The 18058-nt window shown below is 41.7% G+C and overlaps 1 protein-coding gene across 3 annotated transcripts; it reads right to left on the reverse strand.

The window, feature by feature from the left end:
• Positions 1-545: 545 nt before the first annotated feature.
• On the reverse strand, positions 546-17345 carry LOC136875484 (general odorant-binding protein 83a). 3 transcript variants are annotated; one of them, XM_068228060.1, is made up of 7 exons: positions 17291-17345; positions 4850-4925; positions 2685-2737; positions 2538-2573; positions 2329-2431; positions 1146-1210; positions 546-681 (listed from the first exon to the last, which is right to left on the reverse strand). In XM_068228060.1, the coding sequence occupies exons 1-7, from the start codon at positions 17294-17296 to the stop codon at positions 664-666; spliced, it is 357 nt and encodes a 118-aa protein (XP_068084161.1). In that variant the 5' UTR covers positions 17297-17345; the 3' UTR covers positions 546-663. The 3 variants fall into 3 exon arrangements, with proteins under 3 accessions (XP_068084161.1, XP_067005130.2, XP_067005131.1); XM_067149029.2 differs by lacking the exon at positions 17291-17345 and adding an exon at positions 15989-16083; XM_067149030.2 differs by lacking the exon at positions 17291-17345 and adding an exon at positions 10389-10487.
• Positions 17346-18058: the final 713 nt, after the last annotated feature.

The following is an 18058-nucleotide window of genomic DNA, read 5'->3' on the forward strand; positions in this document are numbered from 1 at the left end:
CACCAAAAACACCACCAAAATCCATTGAAAGTATCCTGTTGGTAAACGGACCGTTCGATGGTAGGGTAGTTTGTGAAATTCAAAGCCAGTGATCTCAACTTAGACGATGAGGGGCCTTCACTTTTCCGTGGAATTCATATTACAGGGATGTAATTTTTCACTTCAGAAATCCTTACTGCTAATGCTACCTGCTACTATCAGGATTCTAACCCGTGTAGAGAATGATGTGCTGATTTATGTCATTCTGCTCTTTGCATACATTTATACAAATAAATTTGATTTTCTTTATTCCTGAAAACGCTTGTCCCTTATTCTGACTTGATAAATCTGGCAAGAGTGACTTATTCCTTCAATTAACCAGTTCACAGTCTAGGAACTGGGAAAATTGAACAGAAACTTATATTATTGGTGACTGACTGTTGTTCAAAGGTGTAAAAGGAAGATTAAAAAACAGTGACATAACATCAGGTGGGAATCACAGGAGATAAATGGAAATCATCTGTTGGGAAAGCAACAAAATGGCTTACAAACAGCAGTTTTCAAGGTGTGTTTTTGGTCATTTTATTGGGTTTGAGAAAGTGAGTGCATGTACAGGAAATAAAGCTTGCTAGTCTCTCTTCATCAGCTCATGAGGAACCATTGCTGTTGATGTATGTTAGTAGTTTAGATGAGGAAGTATAGCTGAAATTGCAGCAATAAGAAATGAATTAATCATCAGTCTAATTATACACAGTAAGATAAGATATGGGCATAAAAATAATTTTAAAGACGTAGTATATATAAAGAAGCACGAAAACAAATATATGACTTGGAAAAAATTGCTAAAAAGTTTTAATCACGAGGTACACGAATGAAAATTGTAAAATGTTAGGAGTATTGAAAGTGAATTACATAGCAGGAAAGCAATGCATAACACATCATTGCAATTTAATTAAACCAATTAAAGATTAATGAGTTAATGGCCATCACTTCTTATAATAACCTTATTGGCTTTACGTCCCACTAACTACTTTTACGATTTTCGGAGACACTGCTCTTATCTGTACTTAATAATTTGTTTTCAGCACATGATTGAAAATTACAATGATTATAGCTTTATAAAACTGGCTTTCAACTACGTGTTCTCCAAACTATAGTGCACTTACCTGAGGATTTGCCTTGTACAAACACTTGTGGATGTTGAATGCGATTTCACAAGCATCAGCTCCACCTACAACGAAGGAAAATATAATTATTATCCGGACTAGGCACGATGACCAGTAAATGCTAAAGGTAATCATGATTAAAAGGAAGCTATCAATCTACTTCAATAGATGACATTATTCCAGATTTACGCTCTTTTCCCATGGTTTTATGCCACTTTAAGTGTCAACCCCGATTAATTGCAGAAAGGAAGAAAATGGTTAATTTCATTTGTCAATGCCTGAAATATCTTAAAAATGAAGGAAAACAAATCTAAAATCTCTTTGTATGACTCAGGTGAGTACATGTCTTCTGAAGTACTCTTTCTAAATAATTATATTACCAGCAAATGACTCCAGTATTGAAGTTGCAGTTCGAAAGTGCGGATTCATGTTGCCGTCCGACCGTGAGTACTGTCTGCGCGTCCCATGCAGCCCTCGCTGCATACAGGGAAAACTCCTAATCTGCTCAACCGCTGTAAAACTGGTAGTACCGTGCACTTTGCTGTGCGTATAAATCGTGATGAGTTTTCAGAAATATATTTTCAACGATAAATGCATTTTATTAATCGAATGAACCACATTACGTAATAGTGATAAAATGGTGAACAAGGCCCTTCGCGTTCTTCAAATTAAATGTCGATATACATTTAGTAAGATAAGCATATACATTATTTTATTCCTATACATGCTGACGCCTACGTTCTTATGCTATTTTCCTTCTGAGCTTCAATTTCGAAACACCCCAACTCGGGCCCTTTGAATAATTTTTGGGATATTTTTATTTTTCTAGTCTCTATGATACCTAGAAGTGCGTCATTAATTTATGTCTATTTTCTTGTTTATACCCACTTTTACAAATCGCTACACTATTATCTCTCTCTCTTATTTTTTTACAATTTGCTTTACGCCACACCGACACAGATAGGTCTTATGGCGACGAGAAATATGATACATGGTATAAAACTACTATCTTACAAATCTCTTTACATTATCGTAGCTTTCTCTCTTGAAACAAAAAAAGGATTAGTTAGCTGTTATATGGCGTGCTTTAGGAATGCAATTATTACAATGTTGCAAGATACAAGTTAATCAATTATTGTTCTCCTTGAAACTGGACACCAGTGCAATGAATCACGATACTCACTCTCGCCTTTGCAAGAATTGATAGCCTTGGATGCTTCTCCTTTGATTTTGTCTGGCATCATTGCAATTGTAGCGTCGGCATCAAAGGCACCATCTTCAGTCATCTGTAAAATACCATTCAATTTTTTAAAAATAATTTAAAATTAAAGTAACTGATTTTCATACGAGTACTGTATCTGTTTGTTATCTGAATTAATAATTTTTACTTACACTGGAGGTTTCCACGAATATGCATTTCATGTAGCACTGAAACAGAACATTTCTTACTTTAAAATTGTTAGTAACTATATTATTATAATATTGCATGCTTCAGATGAAAAGTTATTGATTAGTAATCGGTATTCTTTATGATCTTACCTTCAGGTTTGGATCATCCACGAAGTCACCTTTGTTAGCTCGGTTAATGAGATCTGAAATGACAAAATGCAATTTTCGTTACGCTTTCAGCATGCTTTCAGTCTTCAGTATTTAGGCAGGTTTGTAAGAAGTTACTTGAAGACATAGGGAGGTATTAATTCCCAAAATTGAATATGACATATCTGAGAGAACTTAAGAAGTATTTTGGTAATTGAAGAAAATGGATGTAGCTTGCAGACTGTGGCGCAGATAATATAACTGATGGCTGTTAAATGCATATAATTTCGATGGAGTACTTCTTTTTCTTTTTCTAAAAGTATATATATTAATTTATTGGCTTTAGGTGCCAGACCAAACAGCCAGCTAGAATTTCTAAAAGTAGACCGTGAGACGTAAGCACTCAATAATGCAAGTCCCTTCCAATTGCTTTGTTCGACAGAAAATCGCATATTCAATAACATTCAATTCTACTTTTCCGGATCCTTCAAAAACTGAAGGTATCGAAAAAGTATTGAAAGAAATTTCTCTTTGAGAAACTCAGATGATGAAAAATATGTGTGATGCGATTGTTACCTAACAGGCTGTGATGTGAAGTATTGATGGATGGCCATGAGAAACAAATCCACGGCCTGCACAGTTCTCGTTATACAGATCCATGGCCTGAGCAGCTTTCAAGGTGCTGTTGCTACGTAACATCACGACACATATTTTCTTACAAAATATTATGTCGTTACACCCCCCCCCCCCCCGCTTTAGGGACACCATGACCTTGACGTCCGTGTGGGGGCTTGTATGCTTGTTGATCCCGAGGTCTGTGCCAGCTAAGGGTTACCCATGCTGGATTGGCCTCGGTGTAGGGCCAGACTGCTCTCTATTCTTCATTACTATTTCTACCCTTCCATTCTCAACTTCTTAAATTTCATTCCTCTACCTGTCTAGCCACATCCCTCAGAAATCATGGTTCAATCTTCTATCTCTAACTCGCCAACATTTCACATCAGTAATCAAAATGAGACTTGGACATGCATCTTATCCTAGTCAACTGTTCAGAATCAAAGTTATAGACTCCCCAGATTGTCCCTCTGATCCCAATCAAGAGGCAGACCTCAACCATACAATTTTAGGATGCACTAGATACAAACTACAAGTAACCAATTTATATCAAACGCTTATAAAACTCAAAGTTCCATTCCCACCTCTATATCAAGCAATAGCCAAATGTTTAAGTGAAGCCAATTTAACATTATGATACGTTTGTTCTGTAGTCTGTATTTAAACTGTCCTCATCCAATCCAAGTTCCTGTACCGTGGCTTTCTATCTCTTTGACCTTTCTGTTTTAATAAATGTACAGAGTTTGGAGCATGGTCTTACAGACCAAATGCCAAAATGTTAATTTAAAAAAAAAGGTCGCTACACACGTTTTCGTATGACCCCCATCTCTAAGTCATATTTATGTCAAAAAGAGAGGGAAGGGCAATGACATACATGGCAAATAATGAAAGGTTTTTAGGTCTTGCTAACTTAATAAGTCAGCCCCGCGAGCTTTCCTCTTACCCGGAACCCCGGGTTCGATTCCCGGCCAGTGCATGGATTTTTACCTGGATATAAGAGTGGGTTAGAGGTCCACTCATCCTACGTGCGGACCGAAGACCTTAGATGTTAGGCCCCTGTAAACAACAAATATCATCATCATCATCATCATCATCATCATCATCCTACATGAGAACAATTAAGGAGCTCTTCGACGGTGAGATAGCGGTCCCCGTCTAAAAAGTCAGGGATAACATCCGAGAGGATGCGTCGGCGCTGACCACGCATCACCTCGTAATCTGCAGACTTTCAGGATGAGCAGCCGTCACTTGGTAGGCCAAAGCCCACCAGGGCTGTTGCACCATGAGGTTTGGTTGGTAAACTAATACCTTCGCGATCGGAGGAAACCAAGTGTTGACCAGGGGAGATCAGGTAGGAGAGATGGCTGTGAGGAGCAGAGTACAACTAAGTATAAGTTAGTAATGTCAGACTCAGCAGGTGTCTCAAGTTGAGAGCCTCTGAAGGGCTTTCTGGCTACTTAGAGATAGGAAATGAGCAAGCGAAAGTGGTCTGACGTAACAAACGAAAGTGTTGAAGACTAGTGAACTAAATTATATAGGCAAAGTTAACTTACCTTCATTAATACTTATCTTCTCGACACATGTTTGATGAAGCATATCCATCATTTCCTTCAGGTCATCATCCTGGGCCTGTGAGAGAAAACACACAATCTGTAGAAAAAGCCAAAAATAAATAAAAGACACACAGTTAAACATACACTCTCGTACTATCGTTGCAGAAAAGAACACGGTATACAAAACAATGTCTTCAAACATTAGTTCATATCTTCGAACACGTAAGTTACAGAGAATTATTTCAACAATGCTCCACGCCTACGCATTTGCCGTCGTTATATTCATATGAAAGCGAGCTCGCAACTGCAAAGAAATCGTGAGTCGTGATGCCTGTGAATTTAGCATTGTATGTTTCAGTTGCACAGCACCTAAGCATCAAATAATAAGCAGTAATTTTCTTCTCTGTATACACCATCACAGGGAATGACCTATCGGAAATTATAGTTCCTCCTCAAAATATTAGACCTTTCTATTCGTGACACCCTGATAACACAAACTCAAATCTTTTCTTCGTGAAGAAGGTGTCGGAAGGTAGCATATGGATTTTTCAATAATGCACTGAATTTACAAAGCCAAACAGCCTGAACCAGGCTAAGTAATAAAATGGAGTGTCCGAGGACAAGTTCGGCTCGTAAGATGCTGGTCTTTTGATTTGACGACCGTAGGCGACCTGCGCGTCGTGATGGGGATGAAATGATGATGAAGACGACACATACACCCAGCTCCCGTGCCAGCGAGATTAACCAATTATGGTTAAAATTCCAGACCCTGCCGGGAATCGAACCCGAAACCCCTGTGACTAAAGGCCAGTACGCTAACCATATAGCCATGGAGCCGTGCATCACTAAGTAATATTTGTGACTCAACAAAAACGTCGTGACTTCCCCAGACAAACAGTTATAACATTCTATTGTTTTACAGTACCTATGATCTATGTATTTTAACTCGTGAACTATACTAAGGCCCACGAGAATTGGAGTCTGATGTTTAGCGCCACTGGCGAGAAAAAATTAACTAACGCTTCTCGAAAGTCGTCTGTTGCTATGGCAACGATAACAGTGATGCCACATTTATGGAAGCTATCGCCACGTGTGTTGGCTTGCTGTCAGTCGCTTTTGTTATATTATTTGGAGTGGTACTGTTTAATTGTTGTTGCTGCTTTATGTATTTACGTGTTGGTTTCTTGAATATTATTTTTGTTGTTCTCTCTTTTTTTTTTTTTTTTTTTTGGTAAGTTTATCAGTGGGTAGTTGTACGGTTCTTTCCTGTATTTAACATGTGCACTTGTAGAGTTTATTGTCAGAAACTGATGACTTTGTTGGTGATTATCAAATCTCATATTTATCGGCGCCGCCTCTGTGGTGTAGTGGTTAGCGTGATTAGCTGCCACCCCCGGAGGTCCGGGTTCGATTCCCGGCTCTGCCACGAAATTTTTGAAAAGTGGTACGAGGGCTGGAACGGGGTTCACTCAGCCTCGGGAGGTCAACTGAGTAGAGGCGGGTTCGATTCCCACCTCGGCCATCCTCGAAGTGGTTTTCCGTGGTTTCCCACTTCACCTCCAGGCAAATGCCGGGATGGTACCTATCTTAAAGCCACGGCCGCTTCCTTCCCTCATCCTTGCCTATCCCTTCCAATCTTCCCATCCCCCTACTAGGCCCCTGTTCACTGTAGCAGGTGAGGCCGCCTGGGCGAGGTACTGGTCATACTCCCCAGTTGTATCCCCCGACCAAGAGTCTGAAGCTCCAGGACACTGCTCTTGAGGCGGTAGAGGTGGGATTCCTCGCTCAGTCCGAGGGAAAAGCCGAACCTGGAGGGTAAACAGATGATGATGATGATGATGATATTTATCGGCAATGATTTGTCCTGTCTTAGCAGAAGCTTAGGAATGGGTCAAATTTTATTGAATTACATTTGGCCTACATGTTTTATTAAACACTCAGCCTGGATGAAAGGTTGATATGCCTCAGATCGACCTAACTATGACAACGCAGCGTACTTCGTAGTTACTGCTTTCGCCACTCAAATGTCGGACTTCAACTTTCGTGGGCCCAACTATATATTAATTTTATACGGTGTCTGCTGTTCCCATTCTCAACGCGTTTTTTTTTTAATTGGAACTTAGGACGATAACTTTCGAGAGAGATACCTGTGTTGCAATTCTTTCTTTAGTACGGACCTCTCTCTACAAAACCCAGATTGAATCTGTTTCTCGTATTGCGATTGCTTAAAAATGTTCAAGAGGTGATGTGATGTGATGTGATGTGATGTGATGTGATGTGATGGAAGGTATCAGTCTATTTCTTTCAAAACTTTCTTCCAATGATGCGATGGTGATTGTTATTTTCATATGAAGTACAACTAGATGATCATTAACTCTCAATTTTAATGAGAAGAGAAACAAGTAGAGTTCGAAGAAAGAGATTATGAACAAAAGAAAAGGAAGGACAACGAAAGTAGTGGAAATGGAAGACGCCTCGCCTCACAAAGCCTAATATTGTCGGAGTTGGAAGAAAATAAGAGTTCGCCAATTGAAGTCAGATAGGAAATATAAAGTGAACAGACTGATACAAGTAAATTGAAGCAATGCTAGATTCAACTAGGGACCCGTGGTCGCCAACCAACGCTCACAAGTTGAGAGTCTTCAGTCGCCTCTTACGACAGACAAGGGATGCCGTAGATGTATAAAATCGCCCCAGCCCACAAAGGGAGAGTGATAGGGACAACTATGCCATACCATGGCCATCAACTAGGCAGGAGTGCGCAACTGGGCTGCCCTGGGGCAACAGCTAGGTGCAAAATGCGGGACATACTGCCCCGCAGTGTCGCCTGCGACATAATCTTTTTAAATTAAAAAACTAGGGGTTATATTTATACATTAGAATGCTGGATTGTAAGGTGGGAAAAATATTCACCGTGGTTCCCAAGGTTTGCAATATTTTAAGGAAGTAGAAATTATGTAAATCTTACTTCGAATTCTTTTGAGAGGAGATATGTGTTCATTGCGATGTCCAGCAACCTACCGCCCGCCCCCAGAAGTATGTACCTTATTTAATTCTATACCCTAATAAAGAGCAGCACACGGCATTCTCCATTCCTGAAGTAGCCTAGCTACTTGCATTACTATAGGCCAACGTAAAATGGGATGTGACGTCATTCCCGGCAATGATGAGAGATTCCCTTACCAACCCTCGCAGAATAAAAGCATAAGTAAATAGAACATGTAAAGGAAACAATGTGGAATACAGAACAGCAATATTTATATATGCATCTTACCACCACTAGCCTACACAGAATGCATTGCTATCACTCTAAGCCAATCTCTGTCATGAAAACAGTGGCCCCTGAGGGGCCACACTCCTTCGAGAGCATACTTCAGCACGGCAAGAAGAAAGGTGTAATTCATCTTCTCAACACCAGCGAATTAATGCTTATCTTAGTTGCTAACGAGACAGGTTGGCAGCCTCGTGCACCGCCCGACCACGTCCTCCGAACGCTATGGCACTAATGTTGGGGGTACACGGGATATATTAAAGATTGTAAGGTCATAAATGAACATTTATTCACACCGAACTCAATGAAAAACTCATGTAAATAACAAATGACATTTCAACAACAGATTACACATTACGAAAAGCGATTAACATTTATTTAGACAAGTTTGGTGGATTTGTTACATTCCAAAAAATAAAAATAAAAAATAAAACGCAAAACGACATGCAATTTAGATACTGACGTATACCAGGTGTATAAATAAGTATTTTTCCAGTTCCACTAAGAAACAGCGCCAGCGAACAGTACGCAGCGTATGAATTTGACGCATACGTCAGTTTGTTAGTCTGACATTAACCTACCAACAGTCCAACTCGTTGGCTGAATGGTCAGCGTACTGGCCTTCGGTTCAGAGGGTGCAGGGTTCGATTCCCGACCGAGTCGGGGATTTTAACCTTCATTGGTTAATTCCAATGGTCCCTGCAACGCACACACCACACATAACACTATCCTCCACCACAATAACACGCAGTTACCTACACATGGCAGATGCCGCCCACTCTCATCGGAGGGTCTGCCTTACAAGGGTTGCACTCGGCTAGAAATAGCCACACGAAATTATTATTACCTACCAACACACACAAGCTGAATCCGCCAAACGCTAGCAAAAGGCTGTGTACAGTCATCGTTTGCTGGTAGAAACATATGCTGAACACGCTCCATCGATTAGAACATGTGAGACATGGTTTCGACAATTTAAACGTGGTGATTTCAATGTGAAGGACAGTGCGCGCTCTGGTAGACCACAAAAATGCGAAGACGAGCAATTGCAGGCGTTACTGGATGATGACCCAACTCAAACTCAACAGAAATTGTCACAAGCATTAAATGTGTCTCAAGAAACAATCAGCAGCCGTTTACGAGCAATGGGGAAGATCAGTAAACTTCGTAAATGGGTCCCACACGATTTCAATGAACGGCAAATGGAAAATCGCATAGTCACTTGTGAAATGCTGCTTCAACGCCACTAAAGAAAATCATTTCTGTACAGAATTGTGACGGGTGACGAATGGATTTATTTTGAAAACACGAAGCGGAGAAAATCGTAGCTGTCACCTGGAGAAGCCGGTCCTTCAACACCAGGGCCAAATCGCTTCGGCAAGAAGGCCATACTTTGTGTCTGGTGGGACCAGAGCGGTATTGTGTATTATGAACTCTTGAAGCCCGGCGAAACCGTTAATGCACAACGCTATCGCCAACAAATGATTAATTTAAATCTCGCATTGATCGAAAGACGATCGGAATGGGCCAGAAGACATGGCAAAGTGATTTTGTTACACGACAATGCGCCGTCTCACACAACAACACCAGTGAAAGACACCTTGAAATCGCTTGGATGGGGCATCCTTCCGTACCCGCCGTACTACCCCGACCTGGCGCCATCTGACTATCACCTCTTCGCATCAATGGGGCACGCGTTCGCAGAGCAGCACTTCAGCAATTTCGAGGATGCTGGAAAATGGCTCGACGAATGGTTTGCCGCAAAAGACAAGCAGTTTTTCTGGCATGGTATTCATAACTTATCTGAAAGATGTGCGAAGTGTGTAGAAGCCGATGGCCAATATTTTTAATAAACAAAACATGAATTTCTCTTGAAAATTATGCGTTTTTTTCTTTGCCTCAACATCCGACAAAAACTTATGCGCATACCGGGTATGTTACTATTATTCGAGACATCTTTTTTGTTGAATTAGTTTTTCAATATTTGGAGCCAAGTTCTGTGCATCGGCTAGTTACAGACAGTTTTTTTAGGTTAACGACTGGCATGGAAGAACGGATCTGGCTTTGACAAAGGGCTGTTCGCATACTGAAGATTCTAGTAGCCAGTCTGTGTAAACGTATAAACCTTTTTCTAGAAATGTTTTGGTAGAAACTGAGAAGATTTTGCATTAGGTCGGCGGAGAGCGAGAGGCTTCAGTTTCTTTGAGAAAGGCAATGACGGTGCTGTAGATGCAAAGTACAACGAGAAGAAAATGGCCCTGAGCTTACTCTGGCAGTGTGAAGATCACGTTGCCCGCTACCAGCCAGTTGTGCAGGCCTGGACATTAAGAACGAAACAATTTGGAATACATAAAGACACGACTATCATACGTGTTGGAGGTCATCAGTGATAAGAGCTCGACTTGCAACGTAGGTGCTGATAATATACAGTCGATTTATGTGCACTCGTCGAAATATCACGTACCGGTAATACGAGAGTCAAGTATCGGGTTTTCTGGAGTAATTATAACCCGACAACTGCTAACAACAGGCTTTTGTGACGTGTTTCATCCTTGAGAGTTATCAATGTGACAGCAGAACTGAGCTAATATACTTCCTAGCACGTACTGGTATTATTTCAGCACAAGGTAACACTACCCACCTGCAACAAATTTTAGCTTATCTGAAACAGATAGACCTCGTGGTTATCACAACGGAGGAGCAATACAACTTAGATTACCATAACACAACTGGAGGAGAGAGAGTGAGAGGTACGTCCCTTTGAAGAATGACATTATCGGCTAAGCTGCCTCTGTGGATCAGCGGTAGAGTGTCGGCCTCCGGATCCCAAGATAGCGGGTTCAAACCCGGCAGAAGTAGTCGGATTTTTGAAGGGCGGAAAAAAGTCCATTCGACACTCCATGTCGTACGATGTCGGCATGTAAAAGATCTCTGGTGACACATTTGGTGTTTACCCGACAAAATTCATTAAATCTCAGCCATAGACGCCCAAGAGAGTTTCGGTTTACTTGGTCTGCCATCTAGTGGGGGCCTAGAGTAAAACGGAACGTCGAAATTGACGAGCAGACAGCCAGATGGCGTCAAATTGAAATGTCTGCACACGGTAGCTGAGGCCATACGATTATTATTATTATTATCGGCTAAAGAAAGCAACAGCGCTGATGATTAAAACAAACTACTTCAGCTTCACGAACTTAATACCATCAGGGCCGTAATGGAAGAATAGTTGGCCGAAGAAAGTCGGATAAAAGAGAGTCGCATAAATAAGTAGGAACAATGAGACTTGGAACCAGGATTGAAATAATTGAGTCGGCCAACGACATTTATCCCTTTTACCTACGACTAGTTATTCTCTTTCATTTTTCTCATCCGACTTACCTTCGACAACTTTTGTTCCTTTTAACTACGGCAGAATTAGGGTTGAAAAACGTTTTGAAATACCCCCACCCCTCCCCACTCAGGGACCTAGGACCTAGGGGAAGTTTTCATTCCCTCCCCGCAGGGGAGGGGCGGGCCACTCAGAAGGTGACGCCTTCTCTCTGGCCAGGAGATGTGGCGGGGTTTTGTGATTTAATGGGAGAGGGGATATTCACTCGTAACTCTCACAATCAGTTAATGAGTGAGAAGTGGCGCCCACGGGACCCTATCATAGTCCGATATTGCTTCCACCTACTTGTGCTAGGATCGTGTCTTTCATATTTTCTATCCAACCTCCGACACCAATGGTATTGGGTTTGCAAAACAAAGAAAGTCTCCTAAATTCACGACTTTCATAGCCCGTCTCCTCTCTTTTTTTTCCCCCGAAGGGGCTACTTACTCTTATGATAAACCTAAATGTTAAGAGGATCTGATTATCCCGTTGTTTAGCTCTTTCATACATAAATTACGCCGGGCTGAATAGCTCAGGCGGTAAAGCGTTGGTCTTCTGAGCAAAAGTTGGTGGGTTCGATCCCGGCTCAGTCTGGTGGTATTCGAAGGGGCTCATATACGTCAACCTCCTGTCGGCAGATTTACTGGCACGTTAAAGAACTCCTACGAGACAAAATTCCGGTACCTCGGCGTCTCCGAAAACCGTAAAAGTAGTTAGTGGGACATAAAACCAATAATAATGATCATTACATTAATCACCACCATCATCACTTCAACATTTTTGTTCTTTCCCGTCTTTTATCACAGTAACTTCAACCAATCAATTATTTCGTCCAAAATGAAGATGAGAACGATGGATTTTCCTTGTTAAAGAGTCTGACAACGCTTTCACTTCTTTATTTTCAGACCCTCCTCGTTTATCATCCCCATTTGATCTCCCTTTCCAGTCAAGAAAGTCAAGGATGTCGGAAAGCTGGCTTCTTCTTCTTCTTCTTTTACTACTACTGATTTGCCACACCACTGTAAAGTCACGGATGCGAACTGTGTGAAATATGCGGACTTGGCCCTGTTTTTACGACCGAATGTACTTCCTGATACCAAACCTATGATGTGATGGTTTTATTCACTATTGCTCATATGAGCAGGTGTGTATTAATAATGTTATTGGCTTTACGTCCCACCAACTGCTTTTTACGGTTTTTGGAGACGCCGAGGTGCCGGAATTTAGTCCCGCGGGAGTTATTTTATGTGCCAGTAAATCTACCGACACGAAGCTGTTGTATTTGAGCACCATCAAATACCACCGAACTGAGCCACGGTCGAACCTGCCAGGTTGGGGCCAAACCGTCTGAGCCACTCATCGCAGCCATATATGTACTGGGACAAACACAAAGGAATTAACCAGACGGGGCTAAAATCTTTGACCCGGTGAGAATCGAACCCAGGACCCACTGAACCGAAGGCCTCTATGCTGACCATTCACACAAGGAGATCGGCCGGCTGACTATAGTCCAACATTTGCAGGCCATCTAGCTGGGCAGCAGTGGTCTTGGAAACCAAGGTCCTAAATGGACTTTATGACTCACGAGTTTGGTTCAGTTTCACCTCCTTCGATCAGCCCTGCCAACGGCCGTAGCCGTGTTGAAACACCGGATCCCGTGAGATCTCCGCAGTTAAGCAACATTGGGCGTGGTCAGGATTTGGATGGGTTACCGAGCGCTGTTGGTGGGGGGTAAGGGAATGAAGGTGCGGAAAGGAACTGGCCACCCTACCGTACGTAAAACTCCGGCTCAGGCACACCTCTGCGGAGGTTCGGACCTGCCTTCGGGCAGAAACCCCCCCCCCCCCGATCAGCCCTTGCTCTCTCCCGATCTTGACGTCATTAGCCCCGTGGAGTGATTTTCTGCTTATCACGTCTATTCTGTTTCTTTATCCTATATTCTGCTTCGTCCAGAGTCCGAACCTCTTCCTTTTTCTCCAATGATTGATATAATGAGAAACTGATCTTCTCGTCTTTCTGTTTTGTTGAAACGGCAATTTACTACCTACTCCTCCTGTGAGTAGGAGGAGAAGACTACATTCGTGATTCCTCCTCCCTGTCCGCTTCCGTAGCGTAACGGTTAGTGTTGTTAGCTGCCGTCCTGAGGCGCAAGAGTTCGATTTGCGGTACTGCCAGAAATTTAAGTATGGCAGGAGGGCTGGTATGTGGTTGAAATGGTACATGCAGCTCACCTCCATTGGGGGTGTACCTGAAAAGAGCTACACCACCACCACCACCCTCCTCCTATCGTAAGAGGCGGCTAGCGGGGTTCTCATCTCGGATCGTGTGACTTGGTGACCATAGGGATCCGTAACCGAATCTAACATTTCTTCCCCTTACTTGTGACAGACTCCATTATTTCCCTATGAGACCTTTCTTAGTCAAATGTTGTACTCTACCGACCCCAACGGCATGAGATTCGCGAGACCTAGGGACCGTTTAAGTTTCGTGGCGCTTCTCTTTCTTTTGCAGATATCTCCATTCTTTGAAAGGTCGGACCTCTTACTTTTCCCCTTCTAATCAGAGTTGAAAAGGGCTTGGTTATAGCGACATGTTTTGGAAGTATACGCCTACAGTAACCAGTTCTGTTGCTGGTCACACTTGGTAGCGATTTTCGTTACACTTTTCATGAATTGAGAATACGATGCAGCTATGATTGTAGGTGCAAGAAATGATAACAGAAAGCGAAATACAATGGAATAGTTAATGCAGAAGGCGATACAAACAACTCTGATATCACACTAGGTTGATTGGGAGAGTAATGATGGTGTGTTTGAAGGTTATGCATCGTAAACAATTTGAGTAGGCCTAAATCCTAGCGTTTTGAATACAACTTTTCAAAATTTAGACCTAGCCTTTGTAATGATACGTCGATAAGGGATAAAGTTTACCAAACCAAGAAACAATATTGTAGCTGGTGGATCAGTTAGTAGGTAACATAAATTAGTTAATGATATATAGCTTGTACCAATTTCATAATCTGTATTTTACACTAATAGACAAATAGGTATCACATGTTTTTACCGGGCGAGTTGGCCGTGCGCGTAGAGGCGCGCGGCTGTGAGCTTGCACCCGGAAGATAGTAGGTTTGAATCCCACTATCGGCAGCCCTGAAGATGGTTTTCCGTGGTTTCCCATTTTCACACCAGGCAAATGCTGGGGCTGTACCTTAATTAAGGCCACTGCCGCTTCCTTCCAACTCCTAGGCCTTTCCTATCCCATCGTCGCCATAAGACCTATCTGTGTCGGTGCGACGTAAAGCCCCTAGCAAAAAAAAACTAAAATAGCACATGTTTTAATTCACTGAGCTTGCAAAAGGAAGGATTTTTCTGAAAATCGCTAAAGTCGATTGAATTCTGGGGACAAGTGCAAAATATGGGCTTGGATGTGAAAGTATTGAAGCGCGTGTTCGTAACGCACTCTCAAAATAGACAGGACTCCTAGAACCGAATCCTTGCGGAGTGCGTCGATTCCTCGTCGAAACCATGAATAGTTTCGAGAATCGTTCTTATTGGCGGGCGTGTAAAGTTTTACCCTACGTATGAGTATACAAAACTAGACTATACTGTGCGTTGTTTATCAATCAATCAATCAATCAATCAATCAATCAATCAATCAATCAATCAATCAATCAATCAATCAATCAATCAATCAAACAATCAATCAATCAATCAATCAAACAATCAATCAATCAATCAATCACCACATATCTGCATTTTAGGGCTGACGCCCAGGCGTCAGATTCCCAATCAGATGCTTATATTTTAAGTTTTAAAATCTTTCATATTCTCATCTCGCATAGATTTTCAAATCAACATCCCGATTTGAAAGACGTATTCACATTTTTAAAAATTAATCCACCGAAAATCACGGCTTCAATTACTGTAAAATAGTCGACCTCAGCGGCAACTGAGGGTGTTCAAATGAGATAACTCCCTTACTCTGATTTCTAGCCTAAAGAACTCCCCCGCCCCCATGGCACTACTGCCCTTGAAGGGCCTTGGCCTACCAAGCGACCGCTGCTCAGCCCGAAGGTCTGCAGATTACGAGGTGTCGTGTGGTCAGCACGACGAATCCTCTCGGCCGTTATTCTGGGCTTTCGAGACCGGGACCGCAATCTCACCGTCAGATAGCTCCTCAGTTCTAATCACGTAGGCTGAGTAGACCTAGAACAAGCCCTCAGGTGCAGGTAAAATCCCTGACCTGGCCGGGAATCGAACTCGGGGCCTCCGGGTAAGAAGCAGGCACGCTACCCCTACACAACGGGCCCGGCCTAAAGAGCTCCAGTGGAAGAACATTCCGACACCCCAGCGTGTTAAAATCTACAACAATTAAAAACTTTATATTCACACTGAATGAACGAAGAAAGTAATTAAGAATTTAATTAATTGCCTCAAAAACACGCAAACGCAGTTCACTTTTGGTATTTGGTAACTATTTTTCACTCACTTATACTTACCAGCACTGAAGTTCCAAACAGGGCAAAAAATCCAAAGAGAATTATCTTCATGGTTGCTGTCATGTCTCTTGCTTTTTTCTTGAAAGATACTCTGTGGTGAACAGAACAGAACTCAATGCTCCAAGACAACAAATCTGCTTTTAAATACCCCTTGCTACACATGACGTGCACACAGCGCACACCCTAGAATTTTTTTCAAGGACATATCTAACTCTATGTAATTATGCAATTTGCTAATAAGTCGCATGATCAAAGTAAAAAAAGAATGCTTCTAAAGATATGGGGAAACTATTCATTAAACACTGAAGAAGTATAGTTCTAGTAAAGGATATTTTTTTAATGCATGTAATTCATGAACATCCGTTTGTACTGCCCTCAATTAAAAATAATGCAGAGAGGTAAAGTTTACATATTATATAATAATGGTCTTGCTTCGATGAGCTGACTGCACACACAGTCACCGCCAAGTGAAATCGTGCCACAAAGAGCGACGCGGAAGACAACGGCAGTACAGAAGAGGCGATAATGGTGCTCATTGTAGGCTTAAGGTGAAAAAAAAGTAAACCGAATTACCAACCAGCCTACCTTTTTTGGGATAAATCTAGCCTTTTTGAGCTCCTGTATATCTCCATTTTATTATAAAAATCTCTTCATAAAATATGAGGTAAAATCGAGGGTTTTCCGAACTCTTTTAATATATTGTATACACCAGTATCTACAAGCGTTACCCGTGTCGGTAGAAATCAGGAGTTTTAAGAAAAAGATAACGAAAAATGCATATTACCTGTTAATAATGGCTCTGTGGGTCAGTGGTAGAGTGTCGACCTCTGGATCCAAAGACAGGGGTTGTCGGATTTTTGAAGGGTGGAAGAAAGTCCATTCGACACTCCATCTCATAAGATGTCAGCATGTAGAAGATCTCTGACAACACATTTAGCGTTTACCCGATAAAATTAATTAAATCTCACCCAGAGACGCCCAAGAGAGATTCGTTTTACTCTGCCATCTAGAAGGCCTAGAGTTGAACGGAACAACCTCGAAATTGACGACCAGACAGCCAGATGACGTCAAATTTAAATATCTCCACACGGTAGCTGAGGCCATACGATTATTATTATTATTATTATGATTATTATTATTATTATTATTATTATTATTATTATTATTATTATTATTATTATTATTATTATTATTATTATTAGCCGTTCTCGGTGGTCCGGGTTCAATTCCCGGTACTGCCAGAAATTTAAGAATGACAGTAGGTCTGGTAGGTATGTGGTTAAAGTGGTACATGCAACTCACCTCCATTGGGGTTGTAGGCCTACTTGCACCACCTCGGGGCGCGGTCGCGAATTTACTTATTTTTATTATTATTAATACAGGGTGGCCCACTTAAACATTTCACCGCAGATATATCTGGAACAACAAGAGATATTGAAAAATGACTTTCACGGGCATGAAGGCAGGGAAGGGGCTAATATTAAAGTAAATACTATGAGCCAGTCAAAAACGTAGGAAAATAGTATTTTCAACATCAACTAACGTTTTCTTAAATGGACACTCTGTATTATTTCGTGCGCAATCGTTAACATGAAAAATCACATAAGTAACGGCGTTTGTTTCATCGCAATAGGTCGATTACATCCCGAGATATTGCAACGTGAAGTTGACGCTTGAGATAAACGAAACGCGCAGCAGTTGCACATCCCGAGATTCCAGCGCGAACCTCACGGTCCTCTTACTCGCGATATGCTTGCCGTACTACGATGCGACAAGCGCTGTACTTAATGTTATTTGCGCTGTTATCGAAAGGGATGAAAATAAGAGTAGGCTTTCCTGCCACAGCAAAAGGATGTGTAAATAACGGTTTCTCTCTTGGGTGTTTTATTTACCTACACAGTACAGTGCAGTACTCTGTCTAGCACTACTTCAGAATGTACATAATTATTCGTACAGCAAAGTTACTGTAACGAATTTATCTTATTATCATTCCTCTTGATAACAGTGCAAATAACATTAAGTACAGCGCCTCTCGCATCGTAGTACGGCAAGCATATCGCGAGTAAGAGG

This window comes from Anabrus simplex, chromosome 6 (genome assembly GCF_040414725.1).
Source record: "Anabrus simplex isolate iqAnaSimp1 chromosome 6, ASM4041472v1, whole genome shotgun sequence".
Taxonomy (NCBI): Eukaryota; Metazoa; Arthropoda; class Insecta; order Orthoptera; family Tettigoniidae; genus Anabrus; species Anabrus simplex.

Coding starts and splice junctions, on each gene's coding strand:
- LOC136875484 (XM_067149029.2), bottom strand. CDS start 16,051: ATGACAGCAACCATGAAGATAATTCTCTTTGGATTTTTTGCCCTGTTT. Junction 2,738..4,849: donor GAAGATAAGTATTAATGAAG/GTAAGTTAACTT, acceptor TTGTCATTTCAG/ATCTCATTAACCGAGCTAAC. Junction 1,211..2,328: donor CAATTCTTGCAAAGGCGAGA/GTGAGTATCGTG, acceptor CCTTCGTTGTAG/GTGGAGCTGATGCTTGTGAA.